We start from the raw sequence: 16,790 nt of genomic DNA on the forward strand, positions 1-16,790 counted from the left end.
TTAAAAAAATCATGTGATCAGTGTGGTGATAGATAAAATTATTCCAAAACTTGTAAAAAGAATTCGGTGTGCATGTGATTAATAATTGAATATTACAGAATCAATGGATTCATCATATCATTGAAATTTTTTAAAAGTAATAATATGTTTATAAAGTTTGTATCTCAAATAATATAATATTTTAGTTGTTAGTAAGAAATTATTTTATTGGTGAAAATTTGTCTCATTAATAATAGTATATAAAAAATCAACTATTACTATTATAAATTCTAAATTTTTATTTCAAAAAATTATCTCAAATGATGTGATACTTATTAATCGGTTTATGAGATAATATAATTATTTTACCCGAATTTTGTAAGCAATTATCAATCATTTAAAGAATTATCAATTATTTAATGAATGATACATTATTTGAGATGAAATTAAGAATAAAAAATTTAAGATATTTATCGTTACTCCCAAATATAATGTGATAGTCATTGATTAGTAACCCATCATTTAGGATATAAGTGTGACGCATCCTATAATTTTATCTCAAAAATTATCTAGAACGAGATTCTATTCATCAATTGAAAGGTAAAATAATGCAATTAATTCATTTTAATATTATAAATAATTATTAATTACTTAATGAATGACACATCATATATTATATCATTTGAGATAACATTAAAGATAAAAGTTTTGGGACGTCTATCATTACTCAAAATTTATATCAAGTCCCTTCTTTATACGCAATATCATTACTCATTTTTTGACTCAACTTCCTATCTTTTAAAAAAGTTAATAAAAAAATCATTACTCATTTTTTGAATTATTTAATTTTATTACAAAAGAATCTATTTTTTAACTATTGAAATTACTTCTTTCGAATCGAACCTATTCTTCTAGACAACTTTTATAATTCTACATTTTTAAAGAAACTAATCAAAGATTTAACTAGCTCTCTCACAAAAATTAAAGATTTAAATAAAGGATTTTAAATTAAAAATTAAAAGATTTTAAGCATGGTTAACCGTTTAAAATTATAATCCTAAAATTTTTTCTTTTAAGAAATAGTGGAGGGGGCATTTCGTCATTTTTCTTGTCTTTTATTATTATATTTCTTTTTCCAGTGTTTCTTAGAAGTTTCATTGATTAAATTTTGTTACTTCAAGACAATAATAATGGCACAGAAGCGGTGCTGGCCCGGTTCAGTACACACGTGAGAAATCTAATTTACAAAGAGCCCGCACGTAATTCCAAAAACACCCAGCCATTAAGTCAACAATTACACACCACCTCCGAAGGTATTTCCGTCAATAAACTCAAACCACAGGACTAGTTGTTGAATACTGGCTCAGAATCGCATATATATATTTATTTTGCTAGACTTAAAGAAGCTTTCTGTTTCTGGGCGGTCTACTTGTTATCCAAACAACCCCTCGAGAAAAAAAGTCCAAATTTTGAAGCAGCCAGGAATCTTTAACTGCCCAGAATTTATTTACAAAACATAATATAAAAATATTTTAAAAAATAAAATTAGAAGCCAAAGAATTGAAAATTCAACAAAATTAAGTACCTTCAAGAAGTCAGAGAGATATACACACAATACGCACACACAATTGCTTCAATTTCTTCAGCTGCTGGTGAGAGATTAGCTGGTTTCATCGTCATTTCCGATTTTTTGAATCTGTAAGTTCAAAACCGCCTTTGAATTTTTCTTTCATTTGTTCAAAGTTTGAACAATTTTTAATTTTTGGCATGCTTCTAGGGATGTGTAAATTTAATTTCTCAATGCAGTTTCTCTTCTCAATCTGTGTTCTGTTTGGTTGCTGAGAAAATGTAAGAAATCTTTGAATCTTATGCCAAAGATATTCTTTTTTCTTGGCAATTGGATGGATTATTGGTGCTGTAAATTACCTCGTGTCGACAGTGATTTCAATTTTGTTTTCTTGTTGCATGTGTATTTATTTTGAGTTTTAAATAATGCAGATACAACTGAATAAGAGGCTTTTGATTATTGGAGGAACTAAAATCTTTTTTGGGATTGTTTGATTGAAAGAAAAATTGGATTGGGAAAAGGTGAACTGGAATAGGGTTTTTTTTATTTGACTAGAATCTGATCAAGTTGGTTACTGGTAGATTGATGAAATGAATGTGGTGGGCAAAGTTGGGAGCCTAATTTCACAAGGTGTATACTCTGTTGCCACCCCGTTTCATCCCTTTGGTGGAGCTGTTGATGTGATCGTGGTTCAGCAGCAAGATGGATCGTTTCAAAGCACGCCTTGGTATGTTCGGTTTGGTAAATTTCAGGGTGTCCTCAAGGGAGCTGAAAAGGTTGTCCGCATAACTGTTAATGGTGTTGAAGCTAATTTTCATATGTATCTTGATAATTCTGGGGAAGCTTATTTTATAGGAGAGGTTGATTCTGGTAAACGTAATGAGCCAAATGAGAGCGTGGAACTTACAACTGATGATGGTAGTTTTATTGATAGTAATAGTGATAGTAGAAACGCGGTGGAAGTTTGTAGAATAGAACATAGTGTCTCTGATTCTGGGTTGACTCGAATACGAGATGAATGTGACTCCTTAAGTGCAGACAGATTTCAGAGGGCTGAATCTGATGGTGATCGGAGGCTTTATGAATACCAAGATGAGCAATCCTCTCTGGAAGCTTCAGTTGAGATGTCCGATTATGGGTCTAATCGTTATCAGAATTTGGATGGTAAGCCCTATCGGGAAGCTCAGGGCTCAGATTCTGAAGTCATATTGGTGAGTGTGGATGGTCATGTACTTACGGCTCCTGTCTCAGCATCAGAACAGACTACTGAGAATGTACAACTAAGTACTCCCCAGTTTCATTTGGGACCAGGTGAAGGAGCTGAATTTTGTGAGGACAATGGGGAGTTCAGTTCAAGTGATAATGTGTGGGGTGATGATTATATTAGTAAGTTTAATTCTTCTACAGCAAATGTTGAATGTGATAATAACTGCACCACGGATGATGATGACCTGGCTTCTGGCCGTCAGCTGGTTTGTGAAGGAGAGGGGGAACACGTCTGTCAAGATGGCGAAACTCAGAACATTGCAATCAAGGAAGAAGGTCCTCAAACAGGCATTGGTTCTGCTGATATTAAGAGAGAAGATGTTTTTCAAAGCTGTTTGGAACTAACAGCATTAGCCAAGCAGGTAGAGAATTCTCCTGAAAATTCATCTTTGGAAATTCCGGCTTCAGCAGAGAATTCTCCTGAAAGTCATTTATTAGGTAGTAAAACCGAAGATGGTAATAAAACTGAAGATGTTGATGAAACCGAAGATGCATATGTATATAGAAAAGATGATGGGTTAACTCCTACATGCAGTCCTTGCTCTACTAGCAAAAAGAGCTCTCCAGATCTACAGGTTGAACCGGATGTGATTGAGGACGCAGGATTGGATACAGAAAATGTGGTTTTTGACAATGAATCTATTGGTTCTGTTAGTAATGAGACAGAGTGGAAGACTGAACAAAATGGTACACCAATGGCAGTTGAAGGAATGGGTGACAGTCTGCATAGACCTGTACACAAGGATGACTGCAGTAAAAGTGAGTGTGTGGAACCCCAAGGAACAACTTCAAGTGAAGGAATATTGACTCCTCCAGGCAAAAGTAAAGACCTTATGTGGCTGACTTGAAATCGTGGATCTTGTATCATTGATTGATTCTTACTGATTACTGATTTTCTTTTCATTCATCTTATATCTGTAGGGTTCGAGATCTCACTCTGTGGCAGTGAACTTTGCTCCGGGATGGGCTCAGATGCTGCAGCTGAAGCCTTTGATGCACATCGTATATCTGAAGATGAATTCAAAAGCAATTCTGCATCAATTATTAAGAATGAAAATTTAGTCATCAGATTTAAAGAGAGGTACTTGACATGGGAAAAAGCCGCTCCTATTGTTCTTGGAATGGCTGCATTTGGTTTAGATGTATCTATTGATCCAAAAGATGCAATCCCCGTGGAACAGGAGGATACACAAAAGTCTAAGGACAATGATTCTGGTATTACTTCTACCCCCTCTGGACGTAGATGGAGGCTTTGGCCTATTCCGTTTAGAAGGGTCAAAACACTTGAGCATACAAGCAGTAATTCATCAAGTGAGGAGGTATTTGTTGATTCTGAAAGTGGTTTGCTGAACTCACAAGAATCCCCAGAATCCACTGTCAAAATTGAGTCTCCTCACAAGCAATTAATTCGGACCAATGTTCCCACAAGTGAGCAGATAGCATCTTTGAATTTGAAAGATGGTCAGAATATGATAACTTTCAGTTTTTCTACCCGGGTTCTAGGAACACAACAGGTTTGCCTTTCATCCTTTTTTTTCCCCCCCCAGATGATGATGAAAGATTGTAGACTTTGATTTCTTACTTTACCCCTTATTTTCCTTGATATTTTTAATTGCTGATGGTGTTCATTATAACTAGGTTGAAGCGCATCTTTACTTGTGGAAGTGGAATGCAAAAATTGTGATTTCAGATGTTGATGGAACAATTACCAAGTAAGACAGTTGATTTCTTCAACAAATGGGCTTTTAACTTGTAATTTATTACTTTCAATGACTTTAAAGTTAATTACAATGCTATTTTTTCTTAATAGGTTTTTCCTTATCTGTGATTTTTTACGATAGAATATGGATCTCTTATTGTTTGGCTTGTTTTTGTAGAATATAACAATATAATCTGGTGTAGTTAATGGCAATACCCCTATTATTGAAGTTGTTAACTGTATAAGCAAAACATTAAAGTTCTAGACTCTGCACATTAAATAAAGTTCTGGGCCTCAAGGGAACTAAATCAGATGAGAAAAGACTAGGACGCTTATTTGATGTTCGGTGATCTAGCCCATTGTCATCCCTTGGCCAAAATATGTTAGGTCCAATTACTGAATAGAAGTTGGGTTTATCGTAACAGCCTATCTATGTTATGTTTACTACTTTTTCATCCTTGTTCTTAGTTTAACTCATAAAATTTTTATAGTGGTTGTTATTGCTGAAAACATTGGATATAATGACTGTTTTATGCATAGTTCAGTCTACTACATTGTTGGGGATGCATTTAAAATGATTCTAATATGTATGTTCACTAGTATTTTTAATTCTTTTAGCTTTGTTGATCAGTCTGGAGTTATCTTGGTTATTTTCATGTTGTTGGTATCCTTCTTCAAGACATTTGCCTCCTAAATTAGAAACCCCTGGGAACATGCTGAAACTTGGACTACTGGCCAATTGATTTATATTCTTGCTGTATATTTGCTTTTCCTCTTGGAGGTGATTTCCCCTTCTTGGTGTTTTTTTTCCCCTCCCTATTTCTAAGATGTTCAAAGGAACAATACATTTTTTTAAAAAAAAAAATTCACTTCAGGTTGCTTGATCAATGCTGTAGACATGCAGATATGTGTGCATTAATCTCCAAGAAAGAAAATTCTGGTATCTCATTGTTAAATGCTATGTTAGAGTACAAGAAACTGTGGTCCATGATGATTATTAGATTTAAAAAATTTTGAGCGTTCTTGCCATGCAATGTATCAAGAGAAAATGTGATGTTTTAGCCAAAGCTGAATAATAATAATATTTTCACCTGGATGTTTTCTTATAATATAGATTACTTTTTATTGTGCATTTCTCTCAGGTCCGATGTTTTAGGCCAGTTCATGCCTTTGGTTGGGAAGGACTGGACACAGTCTGGTGTGGCAAAACTTTTCTCAGCAATTAAGGTATGCTGCCTCGTCAGTGACTGCTGATCTTATTCCATGATCTAAAAATATAGCTCAGTTGCATTTCACATGCATCTGGAACAAAAATGTTTCATGTTGAGAGATTGATGTGGACTTTTGAATTTTGTTTTCACCACAGGAAAACGGATACCAGCTGCTTTTTCTGAGTGCACGTGCTATTGTTCAGGCATATCTTACCAGAAGTTTTTTACTCAACCTGAAGCAGGTATAAAATTTACACCATTTTTAATACACTCATGTAATACATCTAGATTGGCATTGTTTTGCTCTTTGTTGTTGACTATAACCATAAAGAGTCAAAGTTACATGAAGTAAGATGCTAAAGTTATTGCTTGGTAAGGAGGTTGGCACTGAAATGAAAAAGTTTAGTACAGTAGGATGTACCACAGACCAGCAATTTTGTTCCGGTAACTGATTGGGCGTTACTTCTACACCTGAAAAATCATGGTTGTTTTACATATGTTTTGCTTACATGGCTGGTTAAATCACAATTACTGCCTCTCTATGTGGCTTTTGTACTGGCACATATGGTTTTTTCCTCGTGTTGTTCTGGGTTTATTTTGTTAAGTTGCTGCCACTATTGCATAGCCGAAAGTTATCTCATTTATTCTTGCAGGATGGTAACGCTTTGCCCAATGGACCTGTTGTTATTTCACCGGATGGATTATTCCCCTCGTTATTCCGTGAAGGTGGGGTCTTTTTCCTTTGGAAGTCCTTTTTGCATTGAAATACATTAGAGTGACTTTTCTGATGCATATATTTTCATTTCCAGCTACATTGTGGGAACATTCGGATTACTCTGAAGAAGTTCCTTTAAATTCTTGGTTGCATATGTGTGTGTGTGTGTGTGTGTGTGTGTGTGTGTGTGTGTGTGTGTGTGTGTGTGTGTGTGTGTGTGTTTATCCGGTATTAAATGAGTTTATGCACTGCAACTCCATTTTTAATGAACTTTTATTAAATTTCAAGAATGCAATGTGCCTATGGAACAAACTTTTTTATATTAGCTCACCTTGGAAGCTTACTAATGTGGCCTTGAACTTTCATTGTCATCTCGAAGCAATGTGTAGCCTACCTTGTCCCTTCATCATTAAGTCATTGACTCACAAGAGGAATACAAGTTGTAGTTTTCACCAATATCCTTTCTGCCACATTTATTGGGCTTGCATCCTTTTCTTGCATGCTAATACTCGTTTTTTTTTTTTAATAATTTTTTTGGCCCTCTCCAAATGAATGTATACTTGTATCACTAATTGATTGTTTTATTGTCCATGTATGCTGATGACAGTAATTAGAAGAGCACCTCATGAATTCAAGATTGCTTGTTTAGAGGTAAATACCATTTAACTGAAATGATTATTACCACAACCATTTGGATCCTTATTTCTTTTTTCTGTGAGGATATAATTCCGGAGATTCGTCTTTTGCAGGATATTAAGAAACTCTTCCCATCTGACTACAATCCATTCTATGCTGGCTTTGGAAATAGAGATACTGATGAGCTCAGCTACAGGAAGATTGGCATCCCGAAGGGAAAAATTTTTATCATTAACCCAAAGGTATGCTTTTTCTACGGATGCTCACATGGCATCTTCATTTAAAAAAGAATCTCAATCTTTTTCTTTAATGAAAATGATTCTAATAAATTCTCTCAAATTCACAGGGAGAGGTGGCCATTAGTCACCGTATTGATGTTAAGTCGTATACATCTTTACACACTCTCGTCAATGACATGTTTCCACCAACCTCATTGGTTGAGCAGGTGAGGAGTGATCTGACTATATACATACTTGAGGCTTTGGAATGTAAAATTGGAAGTTTTACTAGTAAGGTTTTATTAAGACTGGTTTTTCCCTCTTCGGCAGGAGGATTATAACTCATGGAACTTTTGGAGAATTCCATTGCTGGAAATTGAGATTTAGCGGGTGGTTTATAGACACGGTTCCTTTATACCAACAAAAGAACAAGGTGATCAATGGCCTGGAGTCCCCGGAAAAATGTGGATGAGCTTGACATTCTTCATTTCGATCCCAAATCCGGGCCAGATGTGATCTGATGATTGGGTCGTTTGCGTTTGGCTACTGTTTATGATTTGTAAACGATTCATCTTGTACTCGAAGTTCAACTGTAGTTGATAAATATACGGCCCTCTTACACATTAAAAGCTCATTCGCCACTCATTGATACTAATTGCCATGGCCATTTTTTAAATCTGTAGCTCTTTCAATCAAGTAGGATAGCATTATTTAAGTGCCCTGTTATTGCTATCCCTATTCTCTGCCGACACTACAGAAGGACCCTCTGACATCCTGGTCTCGTCACAAGAGACTATATCTTTACCTGCGAAAAAGTAAGAATATAGGGAGCATAATGTTATTGCCCCGCGAAAGAATCAATCGCTATGGATTCGATTGGGAGAACCGTGGCCCTCTGTGCTTTTGGGTCCAACTAAAAGTCAACCCAGATAAAACGAAAATTTAAAAAAAAAAATTAAAACGGAAGTCAAAAAGTCACGTTCGCACAGTTAAACTCTTAATAAAAAAAGTTATTAATAATAATAAAGTCAGTCTATAATACCGTAATTTTAATATTATGTTTAAATATAAATTATGTAAATTAAATATAAGACATAAATTTAACATAAAATTTATAATTTAATATTAAGCGTAAAATTAAACATAAATTATATAAACAAAGTATGAGACTTATAAATAGAAAGTAAAATAAGTAAATTAACATACGAGTGATAAATTAATGCACCAGTGGTAAACAAAGTAAAAACTTACAAATATAATATAAAGCTAATAAATCAAAAATAAGTGTAGACAAAACATAAATTATGTAAAGGAGAAATAATACTTGTAATAGAGAGTAAAACAATTAAATCACAGGAGTAGTAAATTGATGTATTATTAGTAAACAAAATAAAATTTATAAATGTAACATAAACTTATAAATCAATATTAAATATAAAATAAAACATAAATTGTATAATTGAAACATAAAACTTATAAATGAAAGGTCAAAAAATTAAATTAATATAAGAGTGGTAAAATAGTATATTAACAAATGAGTGGTAAATTGATTTATTATTGGTAAACAAAATAAAAACTTACAGATGTAATATAGAACTTGTAAATCAACAATAAGTGTAAAACAAAACATCAATTTGTTAAATGAAACATAAGACTTGTAAATAGAAGGTAAAACAAGTAAATTAACATAGGAGTGGTAAATTGGAGTATTATTTGTAAACAAAAGAAAGACTTATAGATGTAATATAAAATTTGTAAATCATTACTAAGTGTAAAATAAAATATAAATTATGTAAATGAAATATAAAACTCGTAAATGAAAAATAAAACAAGTAAATTAATATAAGAATTATTGAAAAAATAATAACTTACAGATATAAAATAAAAACTCCTCATAATAATAATTACCTTATAAATTTTCTGATTTTGTTTCTAAATTGAACAATAATAGTTAGTTTTGGGTTTATGTAAAACATGTGATTATATACATATATATATATATATATATATATATATATATATATATATATATATATTATTAAGAATAAAACTTATTCTCAAAATAGGATTTTGAAAACTTATTCTTTTCATGTTTTCAAAGTTGTTTGTAAGATAAGGTATTTTGTGTCCTTCTAAACTCCTCGACAGTAATCTCAAATAATGTTTAAATAAAAGTAAAAAAAAAAGTTTAAAATTACCTGAAGCATGAATAAAATTTAAAATTAGATCAAACTTTTATTAATTTATCTAATAAGTCTGGTAATATAAAAATATATATATATTTTAGCTTGATTCACATTAAGAAAAATAATTTTGCTTAATTAACCTATGTAGTAAACAATACTATCATAGAAAATGAAAAAAAAATGAATGTCTAGAATGAATACATAATTTATGGTTAAATAACTTCAATAAAACTTATTCTAATTGTTTTAAAAAAAAATTGTTTTCAATTGATGGTTGACTTTCTGCTTTGTTTAGTCAAATTAAATTAATAAACAATTTTTTATTTAATGAAAATTTATTAGTGATTTACAAGTTTTATATTATTTTTTACAAGTATTTTGTAATTTTAAAAAGTAAGTTTACCACTCTTGTATTAATTTACTTGTTCTATTTTCCATTTACTAGTCTTATGTGTAATTTATAAAATTTATGTTTATCACAATATTTATGCCATATTTTAATCATGCTATCATAAAATTTACTCTAATGAAAAGAAGTAACACCCACAAAGTAATTAATTAAACAAATAAATCAATTATCAATGCTCGTGATTAACTATTAAATAATAAAAAAAATTATTAATTTTGTGTTTCTGATAAAGAAACACCATTAGAATTACAAATAAGCATATCAATCATGTTGATTGATTGCATTGAATTTTTAAAAAAATAAAAAATTTAATGTTGGATCTAGTTAAAAAAGCCAATAAAATCAGTGAAAAAAATTGGACTAAATGAGAGGGGATATCTTTCAATTATTTTCTTCCTCCTCTCATTTTTTCGTCCTGGTATTCTCTCTAATGTTTTGGCTATTATTTTAACCGACACCAGTGAGCCAACCTTATCATATGACTAAGCCATTGTTTCTCTATCAATCCAAAAAATCTTGCATATTAACATTTCTGGCCTGGCTTGCAAACAAGTGCCCCAGCGAATTTTGTGATCCTCTCAACTTCTGTTCCTGGCTTTGGTTTAATTACATCATCCATTTGGTATTCGATTTGCTTTTTTGGGTCACCAGATGAATTAAAATAAGCCCCATTCAAAAATACATCTCCCTCCGATCTCCATATCCAATTCTTCCCTTCTTCAGGGCTGCAATTCATTCTCTTGGTCACCTGCATGCAAACAAATAATTAGGATTAATTCATTATATGCATGAACTGAATTCTCTTCTGATATGAACTTTAGGTCTTTTTTATGTGTATGAAAAAAGATTGTTTAAGTGAACTCTGAATAATAGAGATCTTATCTCTTGTAGAAAATACATTACCTCTTTGGTATTTTGGTTATCTGAGGCAAAGAACCTATTACCCTGGCTAAGAATGGTGGGGCCTTTGAGACCACCAATTGCATACATTTCCCATTGATTGTAATCATTGTTCACAACATGAGCGAAACCAAATCTGACACATGGCATTCTTTGAACCAGTCCCTTATCAAAACGATTAAATGCTACAGTCACTTGCATTTTTTTATCTTCTGTGAAAGTATCACTTGCACCTAGCAAAATTGCCTGTAAAATTACAAAGCACACCACAATTTATAATAATCTTTTCAATAATCAAAAGTTTGAATTTGGATTTGATGTTGACTTGAACTATCCTGATATATTATAGAGTATGTAGCATACCACACATAAAGTCAAAATTTAATTAAATTATAGTCACCTTATCATGGTTGGAGAAGTGGCAGTTTGAAATGGTAATGGCTGTGGATGCTTGAATGGCATCAATGAGCCCGTCATGGGCTTGAGATAATGTAAGATGATCAAGCCAAATATTTGACGAACCAAATATTGAAACAGCGTCCCCATCACTTTGACCCCTCTTTCCCACATGATCCACAGAGTCCCTAATCATACCACCACTGCGAGGAGAAATGTTATGAATATGAATCCCATGAATGATCACATTTTGCACAAACTGCAGCATAAATCCAGCTCCATTGGCAATGTGTACATTGGCCCCACGCCCATCTATGGTCTTCTTACCCTGGACAATCAATTCTTGTTGCAACTTAATGTTCATATCCTTGGCAAAGATGATCCATAAAGGTTCTTTTTGGATCACTGCATGTCGTAGAGTCCCAACCTTAGGGTTCTCCATGTCATTGTCAGAAGGATCAGTCACCTCATAAATTTTTCCACCTTTTCCTCCAGTGGCTTTGATGCCGAAACCGAGTGCGCAACCCGCCAACGCTTGTCGATTTTCTGCCCAGTTCTCTTTACAACGCCAGCAATTGTCAATTGGATTTGTTGCCTCGCATTGCCCTGATTCTGCATTCAACAAGCCCCTCCTAGCAGCAGTCTGCTTTGACAAACTGCAACCCACAAAAAATTTATATCAACTTTGTATTCATATTTATCTAATGTTAAAATATTAATAGAATTAATTATTCTCCTGTGTAGTCACATTTTTAAATTAAAATTAAATATAACAATTTAGCTTGAAATCTATGTTTTGAAACATGCTAACGCTAACAGGTAAGAGCTTTTAATATTAGTAATGTTATTCACGTACTCTTGAACTTTCATGTTCAGGTGGCTGGCAATAGCTACGGGGTTTGGATCATAGTACTGCTCAGTGGTCTGCATGGCTTCTTCAGCTCGTCTCCTCCATACCTCATCGACCTCACTGATATTAGCTGATAGGCAAGGGATCAAAGCGGCAAAAGAGAAGAGAAAGAATAATCTTAGCTTAGTTAGCTCCATTTGCATTTTCTTTTTCAAATATGTTATTCTAATGTACAAAAGCTCAAGATCTGTAGGATTGAACTTTTTACTTGTGATTTGATGAGATGTTGATCATGTGTTTTTATATTGATTTTTAGAAAAATTTTTATGGCTCTAAGTTTTAATTGTTGCGTAGAAAGAGGAGAACCAAGTTCACTTAACGATTGTAGTATAAACATAGATATTTAATTTAATTTAATTTTTCAAAAAATGTATCAAAATTAGAAAATTTCATTCAAACATGTGGCTCACCAGTTTAATACTAATAATGATTTTTTTTCTTTTATTAATAAAGGGCTCTGAAAAAGAGCTAAGGCAACACTAAACGGGAGTGTGCAACCCCAGAAACATCATTGTTTAAAATGTTAAGCAAATTCAAAGGAGGGGACTGAAAATAATGCAGACCCACAGGAAAAGCTAAACTATAGGTAGCAAGAAAGTCAGATGCTGCATTTGCTTCCCGATAAATATGATTCATTTGAATCAACCAATCTCGTCCGATTAGCTCTTGGATGGCTGTGATTAGAGAAAGATGCTCATTGATGGTGGGGTTTGAATTAGAGACTAGCTGCAAGATGCACCTGCTGTCCACTTCCACTATCACCCTACGATAACCATGGAGCCAAGCTATGGATAACCCATGAAATAAACCCCACAACTCAGCAGATGTTACTGAGCAAAAGCCTAAGTTAGCACAATATCCGATCTGCCAAACTCCTTTGTAATCACGAATGAGTTCGCCAGCTCCTGCATGGTCTGAAGGCTTCTTGGCACCGTCAGTGTTCAACTTAACCCAAGGCCAAGTAGGAGCACCCCATCGAATCCATTTTTCGACACGGCTCTTATCAGTGGCAGTAAGGGAGGAATTACATTGTTGAATTTCAGCAGCCCTTACTTTTATATCTAATGCTATAGCACTACTCTCCCAGTGATCTTTGGTGAAAATAAATCGATTTCTCCAAAACCAGAGCCGCCAAATAGCAACGCCAAAGATGACTCGCCAAAGTTTAGTACCTAATGAAGTGCTCTAGAATTGCAAGTTCGCAGACATCCAGTCTGCAAGATTAGACTCGAAAAAATGTTGATGATTGTTCCCTCAAAGAAGACGTAGCCAAACAGCTTTCGAATAGGGACAGTCATGGAGCACATGAATTGTATTCTCTAAACCAGCCCCACACCTTTCACAAGATGGTTCAATGTTCAAGCGTCGTGTTGCTAGTTCTGCCCGAGTCTTTAATCTATTGTGCAACACCAGCCAAATAAAAATCTTGATACTTTGCGGGCCCTTCCATGACCAAGCTATCTTCCAGTAAGAGTCCCTTTCCTGCCCACGAGATTGATCTAACAAATCATATGCTGATTTCACCGTAAAGTCTCCTTGAGGTGATGCTGCCCAATAAACTTGATCCACACCATTGCAAGCTGACGGGGGGTGGATTGAAGCAATTATCATTACTGCCTGATGGGGTAAGATGTGACTAAACTTTGGCCAATTCCAGGACCCATCTGTGGAAACAAAGTCTGCAACATACAAATCAGAAAGGTCAGGAGGTATCGGATGAATGGCTAAGTCCGCAAGAGTAAGAGGTGTCGTTGCCCAACAGTCCCACCAAAATTTGACTTTCCACCCATTACCAACAATCCAGCGAATCCCGCGCTTAGCATAATCCCAAACTCGACCAACTGATTTCCATAAATGGGAGCCATACCGAGTAGGTAGAGTATGAGGGATTTCCAATGGAGGAACTCCATATTTTGTGGATAGCACCTGGACACACAGTTTGTTAGGCTCAGTGATTAAATGCCAAGCAACCTTCAAAAGCAGCGCTTCATTCATGATATCCAACCTTTTGAACCCGAGACCGCCTGCCATTTTTGGTTGGCAAATGTTATGCCAACTAACTAGGCTCATTTTTCGTAATTCATCATTTCCACTCCACAAAAATCGTCTACAAATTTGATCAAGTTTAGTCTTAATACTACCCGGTAAATTGGTAGTCTGCATAGCATAAATAGGGACTGCTTGAAGGACATATTGTGTAAGAGTGATACGCCCTGCAAGAGAAAGCTGAGAGGCTGCCCAACCCAAAAGCTTTTGGTCCGTCTTATCTAAAATCCCTTGATATGTTTGCTGTGAGACACGACTGTGCAACAAAGGCATGCCCAAATACTTACCCAAGTCCTTCGTTACTGTATACCCCAAATCTCGCCATATTCTCGTGGCAACAGCATCTGGGACATTTTTAGAGAAATAAACATGTGTCTTAGATTGATTAACCTTTGTGCCCGAGCTCAAGCAAAAATCTCCTAAGACTGAATTAATGCACTGTGCTTGCCCACTAGTAGCTTCGGCAAATAGGAGAAGATCATCCGTGAAAAAAAGATGGCTTAAGGGGGTACCCAGCCTAGATAAGCGGATAGGCTTCCAATGGTCTTGATGAATTGATTGATAAATCCCATGACTCAATCTTTCAACACAGAGAACAAAAATATAGGGTGACAAAGGATCACCTTGTCTTACACCTCTACTGGGAGAGAAATCATCCGTTAATTCACCATGCCATAAGATATTCATACTAGTAGAAGTAATGCACTCCATTATTAATTGAATAAGACCAATAGGCAGGGCTAACTCCGTTAAGGTTTCATAAATGAAATTCCAGCTCAATCTATCATAAGCTTTTTCCAAGTCAACCTTGATAGCCATGAACCCTTTTTTGCCCGTTTAATACTAATAATGATTTTTAATGATAAGTAAAACAAAAATAACTTTCAATTTCCTTTTTAAGTCAGCAGTGGCTTCAGCCTTCTCGGCACTATATATGGCACCCCAAAGCAAAATAGGCTCTTTAACATGAGGGCTATATTGTCATAAATATAAACCAAGATGGATCAAAGTGTCAAAACTATTACTTTGAAGATTCTGCTTTGAGAAAAGACAAACATAAGGGTGATGTTGTGCTAATTGCTAACTAATAGAGGTAAAAGAATAAAAAATTAAAAACATCTCGTTTTCTAAGAAATTTGTGAACCTCATTACTGTATAATACCGACAAATTATAATGATATTTAGCTTACTTTTGATACAAATTAAAATATTTGATGATAGTTTCAAGAATAGGATCGTAGGCTTGAATGGTGGCATTCATGGCTTCTTCAGCTCACTCCCACCACACAGTCGGTGAATGGAGGTGGCAAGGGAGAAGAACAAGATCAACCCCGACCTGATAAACCCCATAATCAATTTATTAATTGATTTTACTTGTGTGATTTTTACTTTCTCTTTCAGTGCACTTATATTTGTAGAGTAACCACCTATTTCAGTTTTGCCAACAAGCTTAAGCTTAACTTATAGTGTTATACTATTATATTATAAGTAAGCAATAAACAAAATTAATTAAACTGTTTATTTTTTATAGGATATTGAATTCATGTTCTATTAAAACTTAAGAATTTGAACCAAAACTCATTCTATTATTTAAATAAATTATTATAATTTTTATTTTACGTTAGTAAAAATTAATAAGTTAATAGAGGCATAATATTAAATAACTAAAATTAGTTGTAGAAAAATTTAAAGTATTTTATTATAATAATAAATTAGTATTATTATTTTACAATTTCCTTAAACTTAAATTAAGGAGAGCGAGAGAATTCCAATTCAAATTTCTAAATCCAAATTTTGAAAGGAAAAAGATTATATATGCTTTTGATTTTCTTTCAGAAAGTTAATAATCTTAACTCCTCTTGATGAACATAAGTTTCTAAAAACCAAGAAATGGGTCATCCAAAACATAATGGTTTTACTTATAGCACTAAGAATAAACAATATATTCTTTTATTTATTTATATTCTTAAAGAAAAAAAAATTAAGTGGCAGTGGGACTGTCGAAATTCTAAGCTCATATATAGATTCCTAATTAGAGTCTCATTAGGATTAATTATCAAACTACATAATGTAAACTCAAAATTCTCCTTTCTTATAACTTATGTTTGAGAAAAATTATATTCTATCATTTTTTTTAATTTCTTAGATCATGTCAAGCGAAGTTATGAAAAAAATTAAGCGTGGTCTAGGCAGACCACCAAAGAATAAATCAAAAAACAAAAACCTTCAAACACTTATTATAAAACAAAATCCCAAACATCCATTAGGTTTTGGAGTAGCTGCTGAAGTTTCGGCACATTGGCATCAAAAGAAAAAAAGAACTAAAAGAGGAGATCGTGAGAAATTTGCTACATCTTCATCACCGTTCTTGTTCAAAAATTGCTCATCATCTTGGTTGAAGGATTTTGAGATTCCGGGACCAGTACCACCTTAATGAGTTGATTACAGGTCATAGTTAGTCTCTTTGCAAATTTCTTTGATGACTTACCGGAAATTGAGGATTAATTGATGTAATTTTCATTATCAAATTCATATATATAATTCTCTTAATCCTCTATAGATTGGAACATGCATGAGTATAGTTGTTAATTTTCTTGTTTGGACCCAAAATTTTGTAAATTCAAATTTGCTGAACTTTTATATACACAGAGT

The 16,790-nt window shown here is 33.7% G+C and overlaps 2 protein-coding genes across 2 annotated transcripts; one reads left to right on the plus strand and one right to left on the minus strand.

The window, feature by feature from the left end:
* The first annotated feature begins 1,367 nt into the window (after window positions 1–1,367).
* LOC102612781 (phosphatidate phosphatase PAH1) lies at window positions 1,368–8,006 on the plus strand. Its single transcript, XM_006480652.4, has 11 exons — window positions 1,368–1,677; window positions 1,978–3,634; window positions 3,734–4,326; window positions 4,451–4,524; window positions 5,654–5,738; window positions 5,878–5,964; window positions 6,376–6,448; window positions 7,045–7,088; window positions 7,187–7,315; window positions 7,420–7,518; window positions 7,622–8,006. The coding sequence occupies exons 2-11, from the start codon at window positions 2,137–2,139 to the stop codon at window positions 7,676–7,678; spliced, it is 2,739 nt and encodes a 912-aa protein (XP_006480715.1). The 5' UTR covers window positions 1,368–1,677; window positions 1,978–2,136; the 3' UTR covers window positions 7,679–8,006.
* A 2,352-nt stretch (window positions 8,007–10,358) lies between these two features.
* LOC102623649 (probable pectate lyase 19) lies at window positions 10,359–12,229 on the minus strand. Its single transcript, XM_025100074.2, has 4 exons — window positions 11,994–12,229; window positions 11,187–11,838; window positions 10,790–11,032; window positions 10,359–10,634 (listed from the first exon to the last, which is right to left on the minus strand). Exons 1-4 carry the CDS (start codon window positions 12,227–12,229, stop codon window positions 10,410–10,412), a joined length of 1,356 nt encoding a protein of 451 aa, XP_024955842.1. The 3' UTR covers window positions 10,359–10,409.
* Between the last annotated feature and the right edge of the window lie 4,561 nt (window positions 12,230–16,790).

The sequence above is a fragment of the Citrus sinensis genome, chromosome 6, assembly GCF_022201045.2.
Source record: "Citrus sinensis cultivar Valencia sweet orange chromosome 6, DVS_A1.0, whole genome shotgun sequence".
In the NCBI taxonomy this organism is placed as follows: domain Eukaryota; kingdom Viridiplantae; phylum Streptophyta; class Magnoliopsida; order Sapindales; family Rutaceae; genus Citrus; species Citrus sinensis.